Genomic DNA, 18761 nt, shown 5'->3' on the forward strand with positions numbered 1-18761 from the left:
CAGGCATGGTTCAAGAACAGGCCTAGTGCCTTCATGCAAAGGTGGAATGCTCCGGATTGAGAAATGTAGGAAATGTCTGTGGTTCAGAATTTTCCCCTGTGAATATACCTCTGAAATTAAGATAGAAATCAGTGTGAAATACTTAATACAAAACAATTCACCTGATGAATACATTTTTTAAGAAAAAACTCAGATTTTGTTTTGTCTACATTTAAGTCTAAAAAACCCTGTTTATTTTTCTAATTTAAACTTTTTTTTAAGATTTTTTTTCATGTAGACCATTTAAAAACTCTTTATTGAATTTGTTACAATATTGCTTCTGTTTTATGTTTTGGTTTTTTGGCCGCGAGGCATGTGGGATCTTAGCTTCCCAGTCAGGGATCAAACCCTCACCCCCAGCATTGGAAGGTGAAGTCTTAACCACTGGACCGCCAGGGAAGTCCCTTCTAGTTTAAAATTGACCTTCAGATTCTCTTAAATAATTGATTTTTACTCAGCTGATATTGGATTTACTTTTATTAATATTATTTAATATATAACATATTCAAGAATTCAAGATAGTCATTTAAATTCTGTAGTACAATAAAAATATTAATGTAAAGGTCTTTTAATTATTGTATAGGATTATCTACCCTATTCAATTACATCACAAAAAGAATTCTTGAAATTGAAAAATTATTCTGCCAATAAGTTCTTTTTATTTAAATGTCAGAAATCCAACTATGTGAAGCCCTTTATAAATTATTCATATTTTCTCAATTCTTAGTAGACATTTGTTTTAGGTAATTCTCAACTGATTTAAAAGCAGTATTTATATTCTAAATGATATTTTTCTGCAACCTAATTCATAGCTTGACTCATTTAAAATATTGCCAGGGAATTCTGAAGCTTTTTGGACCTCCACATAGCTAAGGATTGTCAACTGGGTGAAGTTTTTAGAACCTGCTGAGTAGTCTGTGGCTGATAAAGTCTAACAGAAGGACTTACTGCATTCCATCCGTTTATTTCTTAGCTATTCATTGAGAGAACACAGAGGTGGTATAAGAGCTGATTTTATTTTAGCAGCATCATGGTGGCTGTCACCTGCAGCTAGTTTCTGTCTCCTGAGGTCTGTAGTGCAGCCAAATGCAGTTTGTTTTATACTCTGAGAAAATATTACTGCCACATTACTGCTTACATGCCATGTGTCACAATAAATCTAGCTGCTGCTTGTCTGTTCTGTACTTTTATGAGAGTATTTTCCTGTTGAGAGGGCTCTCATGATTCTCTCTATCATCCTTCTTTTTTTTTGTCATTTAAAATGTCCTTTAACTATTTCTCTCCCAGTTTACCTCATTATTATCTAACACATTTAGTCTACCAGAGTTTTGTAGTACTGTGTGAGGCTTGGAACAAACAGCATTAAATATGTTTTGAACACTTTTATGAGGTTCCTTTTCTTTCCACTATATTTTACTATTGATCACTTTCAGTTAGTTTACTGGGAAGGATTAACTTTTTTCCTTTTATATTGATGGAATTTAAGAGAACGTTTTCAAAGGAACATGTGAGACTGTGGTGCCAATAATCATAAAGCATACAGCAAAATCTTATAGCATACTTTGAAATTTTAAAGGTGTATTTTCATTGCTCATCCACTCCATTTTTTCATAATCATCTACCATATGGCCTATTTATAAAAGTGACTTATTTTATACTTTTTTTGGTTAATGTTATTTTATCTTTTTCAAGTGTGATACAAATAGTTATTTTAAACAATTTATGTATGTTTATACATATGCATATATATAAGCGATGATGTAGAAATAATATAGAATCTCATAAGTTGCCACATATAGGTGGGGATTTAAAGAAGACTGTAATGACAGTACATGTAGAAGTGTAAGTATTGCATTAATTATGCAAAATAAATTTATGTAGCCTTTTATGGTTTATAAGACACTTTCACATCTGTTGTCTTACTAGATGTGTGAGTCCTGACAAGGGCTGTCATTTACTGAACCCCAAAGTGGGTAAGTTATTTGATTTTTAACTTCTGTTTATTAATGCCACCTATGTTTTGCATAGAGTTATTATTAGAAAATAGTAAAAGATAAAGTCCTTAAGAAAACTTAAAACTGCAGAAATTTTAATTCAGATTATCCATATAAAATATAGACTACCAAAACTGAAATTTATTCATATATTAATTTTACCACATACTAACATCTTTGACTATTGTATATTTATTGTAAATTCTCTAATTGCTTATCTCATAGATTTTCAAGCTTTATTATAAAATATGTCATTCTTTAGTTTCATCCCTAAATTGTGTACCCAATTGTAAATTTGGTGGTTGTGTCATTTTAAATTTATACTTTCTTTGGCAGCCTGTGTAGTTTGACCTACCCAGCAGCTACTAATTCTTGATTAATATAATTTTCTAGTTGTCACATTATAATGGTAGGGCTGAAGACAGTGCCATTTCCTTTTCCAACATTAGTTTTAGTGCCCTGAGATGTTTTACCCAATTTATCACAATCTAGGAATGTTTATTCAAAAGTTACAGTTGGACAGTAGTAAAATTTTAGAAAAAAAATGTTACAGATTTTTTTTCTTAACCTAGGAAATGTAGCTTAGTTCTTCATAACTCTTGTGTTGTTGTCTTGTCTTACATTTTCTATGACTAACTTTTATACCAAATTGAATAAGCCATTAGCTTTTAGTCTGTAGGAATGTGGATCCATAGATATTTCCCATTAGACAAAAGAAAATCTATAAAAGCGATATCTCTCGGGGCTTGGTCTTCCTAGCTGGCCTAATGGTCTAAAGCAGTGTAGTACTGTACCCTTATGAGAAACAACTCTGTTGGATGATTCCCTTAACATCCAGAAATAATAATTGGAGAGTTGTGTACACTCTTTCAGGGAACTTTAACTTTTCTACTGAATACCACATTTATTAAGCAAATATTCTGATTCAGGGAATTCATGTTATAAATTTTATACTTTTGAAACTATTACTGAGCAAAATTATAAACCGTGTATATCTTGTGTCATTTAAAATTAGAGCTTGTTGTGAAATAATGAGATATACTACATTTAGGTTGCCATGTTGTTTTGATAAGTTTTTTTTTTTTAAGAACTTCTCTTCAAAAAACACCTCCAGGGCTTCCCTGGTGGTGCAGTGGTTGAGAGTTCGCCTGCCGATGCAGGGGACACGGGTTCGTGCCCCGGTCTGGGAAGGTCCCACATGCCGCGGAGCGGCTGGGCTCGTGAGCCATGGCCGCTGGGCCTGCGCGTCCAGAGCCTGTGCTCCGCAACGGGAGAGGCCACAACAGTGAGAGGCCCGTGTACCGCAAAAAAAAGCAACCAACCAAACAAACAAAAAACCCACCTCCATTGGTGATTGTTACACAGCTTTGTGAATATAATAAAACCCACTGAATTGTACACTTTAAAAGTGTGAATTATGTCTCAATAAAACTTTTATTAAAAAATTCCACTGTACAAAATGTTTTCATAGGTGCAAAGTAATAGAATTTCAATTTATATTCACAATTAATTTAAAAAAATTGTTAACCTTAATAAATGTTTAAAGCTTTAGAAATATGAAATTATGTATGACTTAAGAAAATAATTTGTTCTTATTCAATAGTAGCATATGTTTATTATAGAAACTTCAGAAACTCTAGATAAGAAAAGAAATTTTAAAAATGTGTGGATATTTTAATTCACATGTATCCTGTATTCTGTCCCTAAGCTTTCTCTGTACTTAACTACTTCCTTGGTATCCATACTTTTCCTGCCAGCTTTCATTATTTATTTAAAATTTATTATTTTTGGCTGCGTCAGGTCTTAGTTGTGGCACACGGGCTCTGTAGTTGTGGCATGTGGGCTCTGTAGTTGTAGCATGCGGGCTTAGTTGCCCCGCAGCGTGTGGGATCTTAGTTCCACGACCTGGAATCGAACCTGCATCACCTGCATTGGAAGGCGGATTCTTAACTACTGGACCACCAGGGAAGTCCCGTTGCCGGCTTTCATTAGTAATACATAGCTTTTCATGACCATCTTAGGAAAACAACCAGTTGTAAAACTACCTTCTTATAAGAGTAAAAAAGCATTGAAAGCATTGAAGAGTAAAAAAGAGTGAAAGCATTGAAGAGTAAAAAAGAGTGAAAGCATTGAAGAGTAAAAAAGAGTGAAAGCATTGGCTTTTTTTCCTGGACTATGAGAGTTGTACATGAGCAATGAGATCATTATCTTAAAAGAAATACAATAAATATCTTGCAGAGTAGCTTCTGAAATACAGTAAGCTTGGGATTTTGCTGTAAGATTTTGCTTTAAAACATTTTGGATTTAAAGTTAAAACTCGGAATGTTTGATAAATAGTATTGTGGCATTGGTTCTTGTGTAGATGGTATATTTTCTTTTAAACTTTTGTTACCATTTTTAGGATTAACTTTCTAGCAGCTAAAATTGTTCAAAACATAGTTTAAAGATAAATGCAGTATCAGGCTTTGAATTTTTTTTTTTTTTTTTTGGTAAATACTAAGACCTGAGTACAAAATGAGGGCTGTATTGTGGATTAAGTGAAATATCTTAAGGCTGTGCTGTTCTGATAACTGAACCTGAAGTGACCTTTCTCAGACACAATTACAGAGCTGTATGTTTTTCCTTTAATTTCATCAGGGGTTTAATTAGTATACAAATAAAACTTCCCTTATCTTCCTTTCTACCTAATTGGCTTGTCTTCGCTTATATATGAAGTATGTGAAAGTGGGCTGTAATTAGGGTGACCGTGTTAACCTTTTTTCCTCAAATGTACTGTTGCCTAAAGGCCTCAAGGCCTAAAAACAGTGCTTTGGATTATTGCTTTGCAATAGCTATGGTTGTCCCATAGGTTTTCTCATGAGCAGAAGGGCTTTGGGTGCTGCAGGTTCCCACTGCTTAACAGGATCTTCATTCTTCTCCCCACTAAATGTTTATTGATTATCTTGCTGTTCCAGGCTCAGCCTCCAACAACTTAATATCAGGTGACAGTCAGGAGAGTTCTCCAAGTAATTAGAGTTGAGCATTGGGGGAACAATTAGGAGCAGAGTTATTAAACTTGATTTATCCTATTCTCCCCTGAACAGTTTCTTGGATATCAGGACATCACACTTTCACAGTCTGCCCTGGTTGAAAAATTAGTGGCTAACCTGCTTGCTTATCATCATTGCCTAGCTGCCCAGAGGTACACCCTCTTGGTTTCAGTCCTTCAGCTGGAAATATTAGAGTCCATAAAGTTTATCATGGGTTTTAATTAGATAAATCTGAACGGGAGAAAAGAAAAGCTGAAGTCAAAATTTTATATGTGTCTGTAATATATATTACATATGGTGTAGGTACGTATGTATATACGTCATATATATACACACACACATGAATATGTTTTTCTTTTTTTAAAGCTTAGTGTTAGGATTTTTAAGGATTCTACTTTTGTCATCAAACACAAAAATGTGAACATCAGAGAAAAGACATATTACTGAATCACTTTTTATGTCTTGGTGTTTTGCATACATCACCACGAACCTTAGGACTCATTGATGTATATAGATTCCATTGTGATGTTCCTCAGCTCTTTAAAATGAGAATGCTGTGTCCATAAGTTATATAACTATGATTATTCTTTTTTCAAAAACTGTTATCTCTTCATTTTTACACTAAAGAAGTATGAGCCATATCACCTATTTATACCATTTTTTTGTTTGTTGTCTGTAATTTCAATCTTAGAGTAGGCTATTCAGCTGTACCTCTGAAATAGTGCAAGCTTTAGAAGAGTTTGGTGGCTCCCTGCCATTGCCCCTGAGAGAAGGAGATGAAAGCTGATGGAAACTGGAAGATTTAGATATATAGTGGAGATTCTAATTCTATGAGTTATATCTTCTTTGGAAGGAGATCATAGAATTGCTGAAAAGTCAAGTATGGTTTTATAGTGATTTTAAGGTCATGGGTTCTCTCAGATTGGACCAGTGAGCTTCGCTCTGGGTAAGGCTGGAATCAATATCCTGAACACCCCTCACAAATATACACCTCTAGTCATAAGAATTACTGAGCAAGAGAATTTGAATGGAGTGGCACATTCTATTATTTCTGTTGGAAAAAGAACTCAAGCTTTATGTGTAACTGGTGGTGGATCATTAATTTTATATTCACATCTGAAAAATAGCATTTTTTATTACCTGAAAGATGTCAGAAATATTGCCTTTAAAAGGACTCAAATGGGTTTTATTTTTTTAAAGAAAGAAATCTCATGATACTTCAGTGCCTTTAAATATCTTAACATTGGCACAAAATAAGTAGGTTTAGCATGGCTTTTCAAATCTATTCTTTGTTGTCTGTTTAAGTTGGTTTGAATCAGTGACTATTTCCTTAGTGGGATATACTTAAAGATCTGTTAGTACTAAAGATTTAAAATATAATATCTAAAAAATAGTCACAGTTTGCTTATTTCTAGTTTCTTGTATTTGTCTGACAGCAACTTGACTGTTTGAAAGTGAAATACTGAATTAAATTTCTTTTAGCATTTAAAAATACCTGGTTTAAGGGTAAGCTGGGATGAAGTGAGAGAGTAGCATTGACATATATACACTACCAAATGTAAAATAGATAGCTAGTGGGAAGCAGCTGCATAGGACAGGGAGATCAGCTTGGTGCTTTGTGACCACCTGTAGGGGTGGGATAGAGAGGGTGGGAGGGAGACGCAAGAAGGAGGGGATATGGGGATATATGTATACATATAGCTGATTCACTTTGTTATACAGCAGAAACCAACACACCATTGTAAAGCAATTATACTCCAATAAAGATGTTAAAAAAAACCAACAACCTGGTTTTGCTTTTAATTCATATTGTTCAGAGTGAATTAATTGTTTTAGCTCCACGCAGGCAGCTTGAGTTTTTATACTACTTATTGTGAGTGCATTAAAATAATATTATTGGAAAAGTTTTAAACATGAAATTATTGCATCTTGGTTGTTCTTTACTGGGTATTTGAAGCATAGTTGTGAATGTTAATGTGTGGCTACACTCTTAGAAAGAAGAAAAAATATTATGTGTATGCAATCAATTATTTAGTTCACTGTCCAACAAACTTAATTGAAAACCTGGTTGATAAGCTCATATTCTAGAAATTTCATAGGCAAAGGAATGAGCAGATTTTTAGTGCTAAGAGATCCTCTGATCCCTATATTGTTTTACATCCTAGAATTTAAAATAAGAAAATACTTTAACTTACGAGTTTTTGAGTCTAAGACCTTTAGCCTTAAAGTTCCAAGATGAAATTGTACTCTTCTATCTTGAAATTTTTGTGCTAAGTGACTATTTCAGATTAAAGCACATAGCAAATATCAATCAACAAATTTTATACTTCTGTGACTAGGAAAATATTTACGGAACATAATTCCAAATGCAAGTATTGTTTATAACTCTCTCTGTTGAAACATGTTGATCACGTTTGTGTTTTCTCTGACATGAGAGTTTTTTATGGGAAATAAGTGAATTTTATTTTCGAGTCCAGTGTGTTTGTTCACTGAGATGTGTATAGCAACATAACTGTTATTGATACATTTAAAAAGAGAGCAGTGGTGCTTTTAAGTTTTGGGTTCCCCATTCTCTTAAAGGTATCCTAATCTACCTTCTTCTCCATCACACACATACTTTGGCATATGATAGTTCTTGTTTTAAATAGACTCTAAATTTCATGTGCTTTTTCCATTGAAATCTTTATTTTTTATCATTAAAAGAAAATGCAACCTGAGGTTTTTAATAATCAGATATTTTTTGTAAGAATAGAATGTATTTGCCTTGCAGTATTTAAAAAAACAAAACAGAGCTGTATTTTGCAGCTAAACATTTTTCAAAATCTTATCAGTTCTATCATTTCTAATTAGTAAGTATGTAAAATTTTTTGCAGAAAATTTGTTAAACCTTGATGTGTAATGACCCAAGTCTACTTCTCAGTCAGTCTGTATCCTTCTTTGTTTAATAGCCTATGGCATAAATTGAAGTTAATTATCAGGGCTGACAGGTAACTCTGTTTTCTGTCTGCTTGCAGAGTCTCTCCGAGGCAAAGATGGAGCTGAGAAGAAAAGATCAATCTCTGCGTCAGCTCAATAGACATCTTACCCAGCTGGAGCAGGACAAGCGTCGACTGGAGGAGAACATCCATGATGCAGAGAGTGCCCTCCGCATGGCAGCCAAGTGAGCATTTGGACCTTGGGGAGATCACTTAAAACAGACAAAAGATCAATTCTTACTTTCATGCTCTGGGTTTTAGCCCTGGATAATACAGTGTTAGAAAACAAAAGTACAGCTGTCTCTCTTTGAAATTCTCTGATATATCCTCAAAAGAGAAAACTCTTAACATACTAAATGTATATTTTATTGAGAAACCTTAGAAAAGAATAAGTTTCTATATAACCTCTAATGCTGCTGTGTATTTTAGGTTCTGTTGTAGCATTACATGTTTGAAATCAGGTTTTCATTAACTTGAGATATAAGACTCTTTATTTTAAAGTTTTGAATAGTTTCTCCTGTCACATATTTCTCATCCCTTTCTGCCCCACTGCCTCCCAAATTTTCTTCTGCATATATTATACTAATATTGCAAGTAATATTTCCACAAAGAAATGTTAGTATATAATCAACATGTGTATTGTAGCATCTTTTTAAGTGCAGTAAAAACATATTGATCATGGAAAATTCATTTAATTTTATAGCTGTATATTCAAATATGTTAAATAGAGAAGAATATGCAATCTTCAGAGTGGGCAACTATGTAACTGTGATGAGAGTGTTTTTCCTTTTACCAGGTAATCAAGTTGACATACACTGTGAAGTTCAAATTGAATAGTTCTCTTGGGTATTTTTATTTGTTCCCCACATCAAATTTCATGGAGTACTTTAAGACAGTCCTTTTTTACAACAGCATGGCTTAAAGAAAATCTGTTTATGGATTAAACATCTAATTTTAATAAACTCAGTGTTTTCTAGATTTGGGATTCTGGATTCCTGTACTTGCAAATACATACACACATATACATATATGTATGTATATATATATTTGCAAATGTATAACTATAACTTAAAAATGTTTGGAGACAAACTCTTGTTAAGCATAACATAAGAAATATGAATGTAATGTGTAAACTAAATCATAAAACGGGCAGTTTGCAATCCTAGGATACCCACAGCTTTGTCAGTGGGCTTGGGATATTGCTCACACATAATGAAAAAATGAGTTTACACAATGCCACAATATTGGCATTTTGAATACCCACCAATACATTTTTGGAAAATTGTAAGGCTCTATAACAGTGCACTACCATATTGGTTATATGTAATTGTCATTTTTAAAAAATATAAGTTTGACTGAATCAGCTTTTTGCTGTCATTTTTCAGTCTCAGTTTCCTCATGTCAAATGAGAAGCTTAGCATAGGTAATTTTTAGTACGTCTCAGAGCATTGAAAATTCTAAGATTAATGAAAACAAGATTATGAAACCTCTAGATTCATATTGTGCCTTCAGAATACTGCTGGTAATTCAGGAATTTGTCAAGTCTGAGATCTGTGACCATGGGCACATGTGCTTATAAGAAAGCTAAAGAAAGCTAATTTGAAATTTGGAGAGCTAATACATTATTTACAGTTTTCAATTTATAATTCACCATTAAAATTTTGTCTTCAGCATTCTCATCCCAACTTTTAATTTCATCATAAAGGCTAAACTCAATATACAAGGCTAGAGAAGAAAATAGTAACTTTGCATATTTCTAGTCAAGGCCATAGAAGGTTTTTGTGTAATTATTATAGCACAAAAAACCCATGGAGAAGGGAAAATATCATTGTGCCCAGTATGACCATTTATATCTCCAGCACTAGTATTTCTAAAGTCTTTTTCATTAGAAGCCAAAAGAATGCACGTTTAGCCTTTTCAGCACATTGTAAATCAATAATGTAATCACATGATTTCTTTTTTTCTTTCTTTCTTTTTCACTCTCTTTTAACTTTGAAAATATCCGTAAGAATTATTCCCCCCTCTAATTTTTGGCAGGCAGTATACCTGAAGATAAGAATTAAAAGCGGAAATATACTAGTGAATATGGTTAGGTTTTACACTTTAGGAAAAACCAACCCTTATTTTTCAGTAATAGTCACTTATACTAAAATGTGTTACAATTACAGTAAGGTTTGGGTTTTACTAACACCTAATCTTTGTTTTGTTTCTAGGGACAAAGAATGTGTTGCTAATCATATGAGAACAGTAGAAAATGTGCTTCATAAGGTATTATAATTTTTTTTCAATATTGTTCAAATTGTATTATGACACAGTTCTCCTAGTCATTAATTTTATTAACTGCAAAGTACTTTAATTCATTTTGTAGCTTTCTTTAAAAATAAATTAACAAAAGGATCCTTTCAAATGACTGAAAATTTGTATTGAACAATGCTATATTGCATAACTTTTTTCAGAATTCACTTTATGTATGTGATAAAACTATGAAAATAGTGTTTTCCCCAAACTGGTATAATTGCACTTGAGTTATTTGTGGTCTTTGCTGACTGAACTAGAGGTCATTAAGATTCACATATGTCTCATAATGATAAAATGTTTGACCACACTGTCTAACCTCTTACCACTCTTAAACCTACTATCCTATATACATATATTAATATATATAGAGAGACATAAAGTATTGTATTTGGCAGTACTCATATACCTTAACCTAGGCAGTAATGTTTTTCAAGTTGTAATTTACCTTTTTATAGGAACGTATTCTTAAAGTAGAAATTGAGTATACTTAATAATAGTCTGTTATTTTCAATCTGATTACTTCTGTATGATAAATTGACTTTTAGTTTGTAGTGATGAACAGCATAATAAGGATATTACAATATTACTAAAAACTTAATATCGTTAAGTATTGACTCAATACTGACTGTGTACTTTGTTAGCACTCCAGATTCAAAGATGTCTCATTATTTCATTATTTAAAAGTAGAGAAATGTTATTTGTTTCTGTTATTATTTAACAGACAATTTGTTGGAATAATGTAAATACCTAGTACTTTTAAGATATATGGAATTTATGAATGAATCGTATTTAGAATAATTTTGTGAATCAAATTTTTTATACAATATAGTTTTAAAATCACTTTAAAATATCCTAAAAACTAATCCTGTTAGGGAAATACAAAATAGCATCAGTAAACATATTTAATACATTTTAAAAACAATGGACCTCTGTATTCTTTGATATTGAAAATGACTAGCAAAAAGTGACTCACAGAAAGTATTCTGAAAAAAGGAATCTAATACTCTGAGTGCTATTTTTAAGCAATATTATTTGAAATTGTGATTTCTCCTCCTTCCCACTTAAAAAAATTTAGCCTGTCGGTATAGTTTAAATATAATCACATCAAATCCATACATGCTAGAAATCTGAAATTTAGGTTTGTAGGAAAAGAGACATCTTTGGTTAGATGTTTTTTGGTATATGGTGAGACTTTCGATAGGAAAAATAAATTATGTCATGTATATGGCATACCTTTTTATACCAGTTAATGTTGCCTTTGAAATCAATTGTTTGTCATCTCCCCAGACAGAGGAAAGTAATGTTGGTTAGCAGCTGTTTTGGGAATGGACTTTGATATCAAACAAAAACCATCATCAATGTGAAATATAAATGTTGTACCTTACCCTTTCATTATGAGAATGGCAAAATATGTATTTTAAATACAATAAAGACTGATTGCAACAGGACAGTTGTAATCATACACTTCTTCATTTGCAGTTCTTTTGATTTTCGTGTCATATGGAAAGAAAGATGTCTGCAGAATTGGCCTACAACCACTGTAGATTTACTTTTGCTCTATGGCTCTTTAATCTCCCTTCAGATGTAATAGTTAGTTATTTTGATTTAAGTCTCTGGAAATTTCTATATGTATAGTGATTTTAAAATTATCAATTACTTTTCAAGCTTGAAGTGAGAATTTAGGAAAGGCTAATTGATTATTGGGCTAATTCTCTTTTCTACGAAGTATGGGTGAGAATGAATGGGTGATAAGGAAGAGACCCAGAGGGTACCTCTGAAGCTCTCAGGAAGGTGCAGCCCACCTGTCTTCAAGCCAGAGTTTGCAGGTTTATTTTTTTTGGCCACTGTGGACTGTCCAGTGGCATTTTGCTGTCTTGGAGAATCTAAGAGTAGTATAGAAGGAGGGTCCAGGCTCTTTCATGGTACAGTAAAAATGACTGGGGTTACATCCAAGCTCTTCAGCATAGTTTACTGTACATAGTCAAATAGTATAGCTATTCATATTTCTTAACCACATACGTTTGCAAGGTATGCACCAGTTATTCTAGAATAAAACCAAATTTTAACCTGCTGAATTGAATTTTAATACTAACTTCTGACACAATAATCAAATAGAAAGAACTTACTTTCATGTAGAAATTATTTTCTTGTACTTTAAAGAACTTAAACTAAACATGTTTGCTTTTAGGAAAAGTGATTACTTTTTGGATATTTGTTAATTTTTAACTTTGACGCATTAACATTCAACTTTTCAAATCCTAAAACTGTATTATACACAGCTGTTGACTGTATATTATTTTAAAAATCCCATTTGGGACTGATACTAGTATTAAATAAAGAAGGCTAGTCATTTTTTATTTAAAAGCATATACTTTTTTTTTCAAAGAAACAGAAGTTTTTTTAAAAAAATTACATTTAAATATATTTTATTTATGGCTGTTTTAAATATAGGCCAGAAGTTAACTTTTTATTAAGAAACTTTTTGGGGGCTTATTTCAGGTTATTTGGGGTTAAGAAAAGTAAGACAAGGAAAAAAACAAAATCATTACAACTTTTCATGAGGTACATTTTTTTTTAATACACACACTTTTCTATTTAGTTGAATTCTGAACTACTTTTTGTATTTTAGAAAAAACATAACTATTGAACTTTAAAAAAAATCACCATTTAAACCATTTAAAAAATGTACGGTTCAGTGGCTTTCAATGTATTTACAATGTTGTGCAACCATCACAACTATCTAACTCCAGAATATTTTTATCACCCCCAAAAGAAACCCAGTAGCCATTAAGCAGTCACTCCTATACCCCTTCATCCCATTCTGTGGGTTGTCTTTTTACTTTTTTGTTTGTGTCCTTTGATCAACAAAAGTTTTGAACTTTGATGAAGTCCAGTTTTTTCTTTTGTTGCTCATGTGTTTGGTCTCATATCTAAGAATGCATTGCCAAATCCAAGGTCATGAAGATTTTACCCTATGTTTTCTTCAAAGAGTTTTATAGTGTTAACTCTCATATCTAGGTCTTTGGTCCATATTGAGTTAATTTTTGTATGTGGTATGATGCAAGGATCCAACTTCACTCTTTTCCATGGATATCCAGTTATCCCAGCACCATTTATTAAAAAGACTGTTCTTTCCCTCCATTCAGTAATCTTCGTAGCCTTAGTGAAAGTCAGTTGACTATATCAATTGACAAATCAATTGATCATATGAAAATATAACTGATTTTTGGGTGTTGATCTTGTATACTGCAACTTTGCTGAATTTATTAGCTCTAATAACTTTTTTGTGGATTCTTTAAGACTTTCTGTATATAAGATTATGATATCTACAAATAAAAGATAGTTGTACCTCTTTCTAATTTGGATGCCTGCCCTCCTCCCTCCCTTCCTCCCTCTCTTCCTTTTCTTTCCCTCCCTCCCTCCCTTTATTCCTTTATTTCATCTCATTGCCTGACTAGAACTTCCAGTCCTAGCCATAGGATAATATGATGACAACAGACTTTCTTGTGTGTTGTTCCTAATCTTATGGGGAAAGCTTTTGGTCTTGCACCATTAAATGTTATAGACGTCCTGTATCAGATTGAGGAAGTTCTTTCCTGTTTCTAGTATTTTGAAGTTTTCTTGTCATGAAAGGGTGTTGTTGGGTTTTGTCATATGCTCTTTCTGCATCAAATGAGATGATTTTTAAAAAAAAATCTTCATTCTGCTAATGTTGTGTACTGCATAGATTGACTTATATATGTTAAACCATCTTTGCATTTCTGGTATAAACACCATTTCATTGTGGAGTATAATCATTTGAATATGCTGCTAGATTTGGTTTGCTAGTAATTTTTGAGGAGTTTTGCATCTATGATCATAAGAGATATTGGTCTGCAGTTTTCCTGTTATATCTTTGTCTGGCTTTGGTTTCAGAGTAATACTGGCCTCATAGAATGAATTTAGGAGTAGCCCCTCCACTTCAATTTTTTGGGGAGACTTTGAGAAAGATTGGTGTTAATTGTTTAAATTTTTGGTAGAATTTACCAGTAAAGCTGTCTGGTCCTGCGATTTTCTTTGCTGGAAGCTTTTTGAATACTGAGTCAATCTCTTTCCTTGTAATAAATCTATTTAGATTATCTGTTTCTTTTTGATTCAGCTTTGGTAGTTCATGTGTTTCTAGGAATTTATCATTTTCATCTAGGTTATCTAATTTGTTGACATAAAGTTGTTCATTTTCTTAGAATTGTTTTATTTCTGTAAGGTCAGTAGTAAAATGTCCCCAATTTAATTCTAATTTTAGTAATTTATTAATCTTTTTTTCTTGGTGAGTCTAGTTAAGGTTTGTCAATTTTGTTGATCTTTTCAAGGAACCAAATTTGGTTTTCTTGATTTGCTCTATTATTTTTCTGTTCTCTATTGTGTTTATCTCTGTTCCGATCTTTATTATTTCCTTCCTTTTGTTTGCTTTGGGTTTAGTTTGATCCTGTTTTTCCAATTCCCTCAGATAGAAGGTTAGGTTATTGATTTGAGATCTTTGTTCTTTTTACATGTAGGCGTTTAAGCCATAAATTTCCACGTGAACACTGCTGTCACTGCTTCCCATAAGTTTTGGTATGTTGTGTTTTTGTTTTCATTTATCTCAAAGTATTTTCTAATTTCTCTGTGATTTCTTCTTTCACCTATTCATTGTTTAAGAGTGTGTGGTTTAATTTCCAAAATATTTGGGCATTTTCCAGATATCTTTTTGCTATTTAGTTCTAAGGTAATTCTGTATGGTTTGAAATAGTTTATAAGTATTGTTTTATGTAGTTGTCTTTTAAATCATATAGGAAAAAAGAGGAGTTACAAATCATAAATACATTAATACTGACTTTTATATTTATGTATTCAGTTTCCTTCACTGGTATTCTTGATTTCTTCTTGTGGATTTGAGTTACCGTCTAGTGTCCTTTCATTTCAGACCAAAGGACTCCCTTTAGCCTTTCTTCTAGGGCAGGACTAGTGGTAAAGAACACCCTCAGCTTTTTATCTTGGAATGGCTTACTTTCTCCTTCATTTTGGAAGCATATTTTTGTTGGATATAGAATTTTAGATTGACAATTTTTTCCCCCCAGCACTTTGAATATGTCAACTCCAAAATTTCTATTTGGTTCCTTTCTATGCTTTTTATCTATTTATATTTCTCATTTGCAAGATGTTACTCTCGCAGTTTCCTTTGGTGCTTTGTACATGGTTTCCTTTAACTTTTGAAACACATTTGAAATAATTGATTTAAGGTCATTGTGTGATAACCTAGTAACTAAGCTTCCTCAGGAACAGTTCCTATTAATTTCTGTTTTTCTTATGTGTGGGCCATACCTTCTTATTTCTTTGCATACTTCAAAATTTTTTGTTGAAAAGTAGATATTTTGAATATATAATGTGATAACTCTGGAAATCAGATTCTCTTCCAACCCTAGTGTTTGTTGTTGCTGTTTAGTAGTTTTTGTTTGCTCAGTGACTTCCTGAACTAATTTCATAAGGTCTGTATTCTTGGTCATGTGTGGCCACTGAAATCTCTGTTCTGTTAACTTAGTGGTCTGTTAGTATTTCGATGGAGATTTCCTTAAATACCAAGATTCAGGTGATTTTTCTTGATTAAGATTTCACCTGGTTGCTGTAAACTTTCAGATCGTTTTCAGAGTTCTGAAAAAGTTGATTCTGATAAATTTTGCCAGTTTATTCATTGCTTTTATGTAGGGACTGGCTTTTGGAGTTCCTTACTCTGCCATTTTTCCTCACATCTCTCCCTAAAATTGTATACATTTATTTTCCTAATAATTTTACCAGAAGGCTTCTAATATTACTGATAATATATCCTCTCAGGAATTGAAATTTTTAAAAAATTAAGAGCCCTCCACACATGCTTAATTATTTCTATTGTGAGGAAAAGAGAGAAAGTACAATAATTATATCAAAATAATTTTCAGGACAGGGTAATGATTGGATGGATAGGATAATGTCTGGATTATTTAGGGTTAGGTATGAGAAAATTAAGTTATGTTAGTATTTATTTGATACTAACAGATGTCTTGTTTTACTGTAGCTGTGGGTGAAAGTAAGTCGATTTTGGTAAAGTTGGAATGTGGGGAAGAATCTGAATATTTTTTGTAGTCTTTTTAAAATTATTTTTCAATTAGCAGAATGGCTGGATTCTTGAGGCTTTTAGAGGTTGCTTGAGTTTGGAAGGATTAAAGTGTTTCCTATGTATGATCATAGCATACTATGAACTTTAAAATTACCTCTGAACATTTATGAGAAGTGTCAGATGCCTTTTCAATAAGATGACTAAAAGATAAAACAGGAAGTCACAATCTTGAAACCTCAGAAGATTAGAATACCTGAATCTATAAATCCTGTAAACTTATAAGGCTGAAGTGACACTAGACCAATGACTAGGAAGTTACAGGGGTTTTTGATGACACTCTTGGATTTGCTTGTACAATGAAGTCACTTAAAACCTCTAATCCAACATAAAACACGATATTTACTGTAAATAGTTAAGTCCTACAAATGCTTTTTGAATGTATATTATGGGCCAGAAACTGTACGAGCCTTTGGGGAAACAAACACACACACAAACAACAGCAACAACAATATTATATATATGTATGTATGTAGGTAGGTAGGTAGGTACATATCTCATAGTCTTTTCTTCAAGGTAGAGACACAGATAATTCCAGTATACTATGACAAATATGCATCCATAAGATGCAGTTCCATATCCATTTAGATAGGGTTATTCATCTATGCGGCATGCTTAGAAAACCCAAGTGTTGGCTGGAAATTTCTTAAGAAGATTAAAGCCTGGAAGGGGTTTGAAGTATGAGGAAAGACGGGAAAGGCATTCCAGCAGAGAGAGTAGCATGTGCAAGTGCATGGAAGCATGAATAGCCTCAATTCGGTATTAAGTGCAAGGAGAGTGCTGAATGAGGCAGGTGGCAGCCAGGTCACGGAAGAACTTTTTTTTTTTTGGCCGTTTTAAGAATCTTGGATCTTTATTATGGAGGAAGTGAGACTAAACTAGGGTTTAAGCTAAGGAGTGATGTGGTCAGACTTCCGTACTGAATTGGGGCTCTAGGGGGGCACATCTGCAGACTGGAAATACTGAGTAATGAAGGTGGTTTTTAAGAACTGTGATTCTGTAGGCTAGATGAGTGCTGGTGAAGGTTTGGACCAGGAGAGTGATGATTGGTGGTGTCAGAAGAAAGGATATGAAGCTCATTTAGTAAAATGGCACATGGAGATGTGAAAGGCAGGGGAGGATGACTCCCAAGATGGGCAGTGTGATTAACTGATGTTGGGAAAACAAAGAGAGGAGCAGGCTTTTTTTCTTTTTTCTTTTTTTTTTTCTTTTGTTAGGGAGAAAAAGGGAGACAATGATGAGTTTTGTTTTGGAAATACTGAGTTTAAGGTAATACGGAGTGATCAGCAGGATATGTGAGTCAGGACCTCAGGGGAAAAGTCAGGGCTAAAGGTAAAGGTTTGAGACTGATTAACATAATTCTCTCTGGCAAAGAAAGAAGGTAGTATAGCAATTGACAGGAGAAACAAGACATTATAGATAAATGGGAGGCTAGGAAATACATTTTGAGAGATTAATTATGCCACTAGAGTTTGAAGTCCTTGAGGGATGGAATTCTGTCTCCTTAATTTTTACATCCTCAGCATCTACCACAGTGCCTGGTACCCAGTAGGCACTTAATGAATGTTTGTTGAATGAGTCAAACTTTTACCATCACCCAGTCTCTAAACATAACTAAAGCCACCTCTAGATTCCAGTGGAAGTCTTGCTTATACTGTCTTTATTTTTCTGATTGCTAAAAATAGCATATGTATTTACTTTGCCTAATCAAGCTCTAGAGGAGAAAGCCTAGATTCAATTACAAGGATGTCCCTAGGAAAGAGAGATATGCTAACAACAAATTTATAGGTAATAGCTAGTTTAACTCCTATGAAGTAGAAAGATGATTACTTCTGTCGTTAGAGTGGATTCTGGAATAAATAGAGTCAAATAGAATCTGACAGGTGAAGACTCTAAATAGCCAAATCTTTAAATGTGATTTTATAATCTTACCTTAAAAAATGGTTAATGACAATATTTGGTAATACATAGTTAACTTTGATTTTTAATTTTCAATGCATTTACAAGGAATACAAAGACCACAGAATAATTTTTATTTAATGAAACTGACAGTTATTTTAAAGCTGAAACAATGGTCATCTGCCTCTAATAACCCAGCTTTAAGTGACTTATTAATGACTCTCTGTTACTTATGATCTTTGAGCCCCTTTCCGTTCTCAGTTTCTTGATGCTGGTTCTGAAGATCAGCTGTGCAGGACATACAGGTGTTAGCACAGCTGGCTTGCTGATGACAACTCTTCCATATAGCTGTCTTGTGTGT

The 18761-nt window shown here is 33.1% G+C and overlaps 1 protein-coding gene across 1 annotated transcript in view; it reads left to right on the forward strand.

Moving 5' to 3' along the window:
* CCDC171 (coiled-coil domain containing 171) overlaps positions 1-18761 on the forward strand; it is a 336015-nt gene that overhangs the window by 230286 nt on the left and 86968 nt on the right. The window contains 2 exon segments of the mRNA XM_024760469.1: positions 8077-8222; positions 10251-10305. Of these exon segments, the coding sequence (XP_024616237.1) occupies positions 8077-8222; positions 10251-10305 (201 nt within the window).

The sequence above is a fragment of the Neophocaena asiaeorientalis genome, unplaced genomic scaffold, assembly GCF_003031525.2.
Source record: "Neophocaena asiaeorientalis asiaeorientalis breed wild unplaced genomic scaffold, Neophocaena_asiaeorientalis_V1.1 scaffold174, whole genome shotgun sequence".
NCBI classification, from domain to species: domain Eukaryota; kingdom Metazoa; phylum Chordata; class Mammalia; order Artiodactyla; family Phocoenidae; genus Neophocaena; species Neophocaena asiaeorientalis.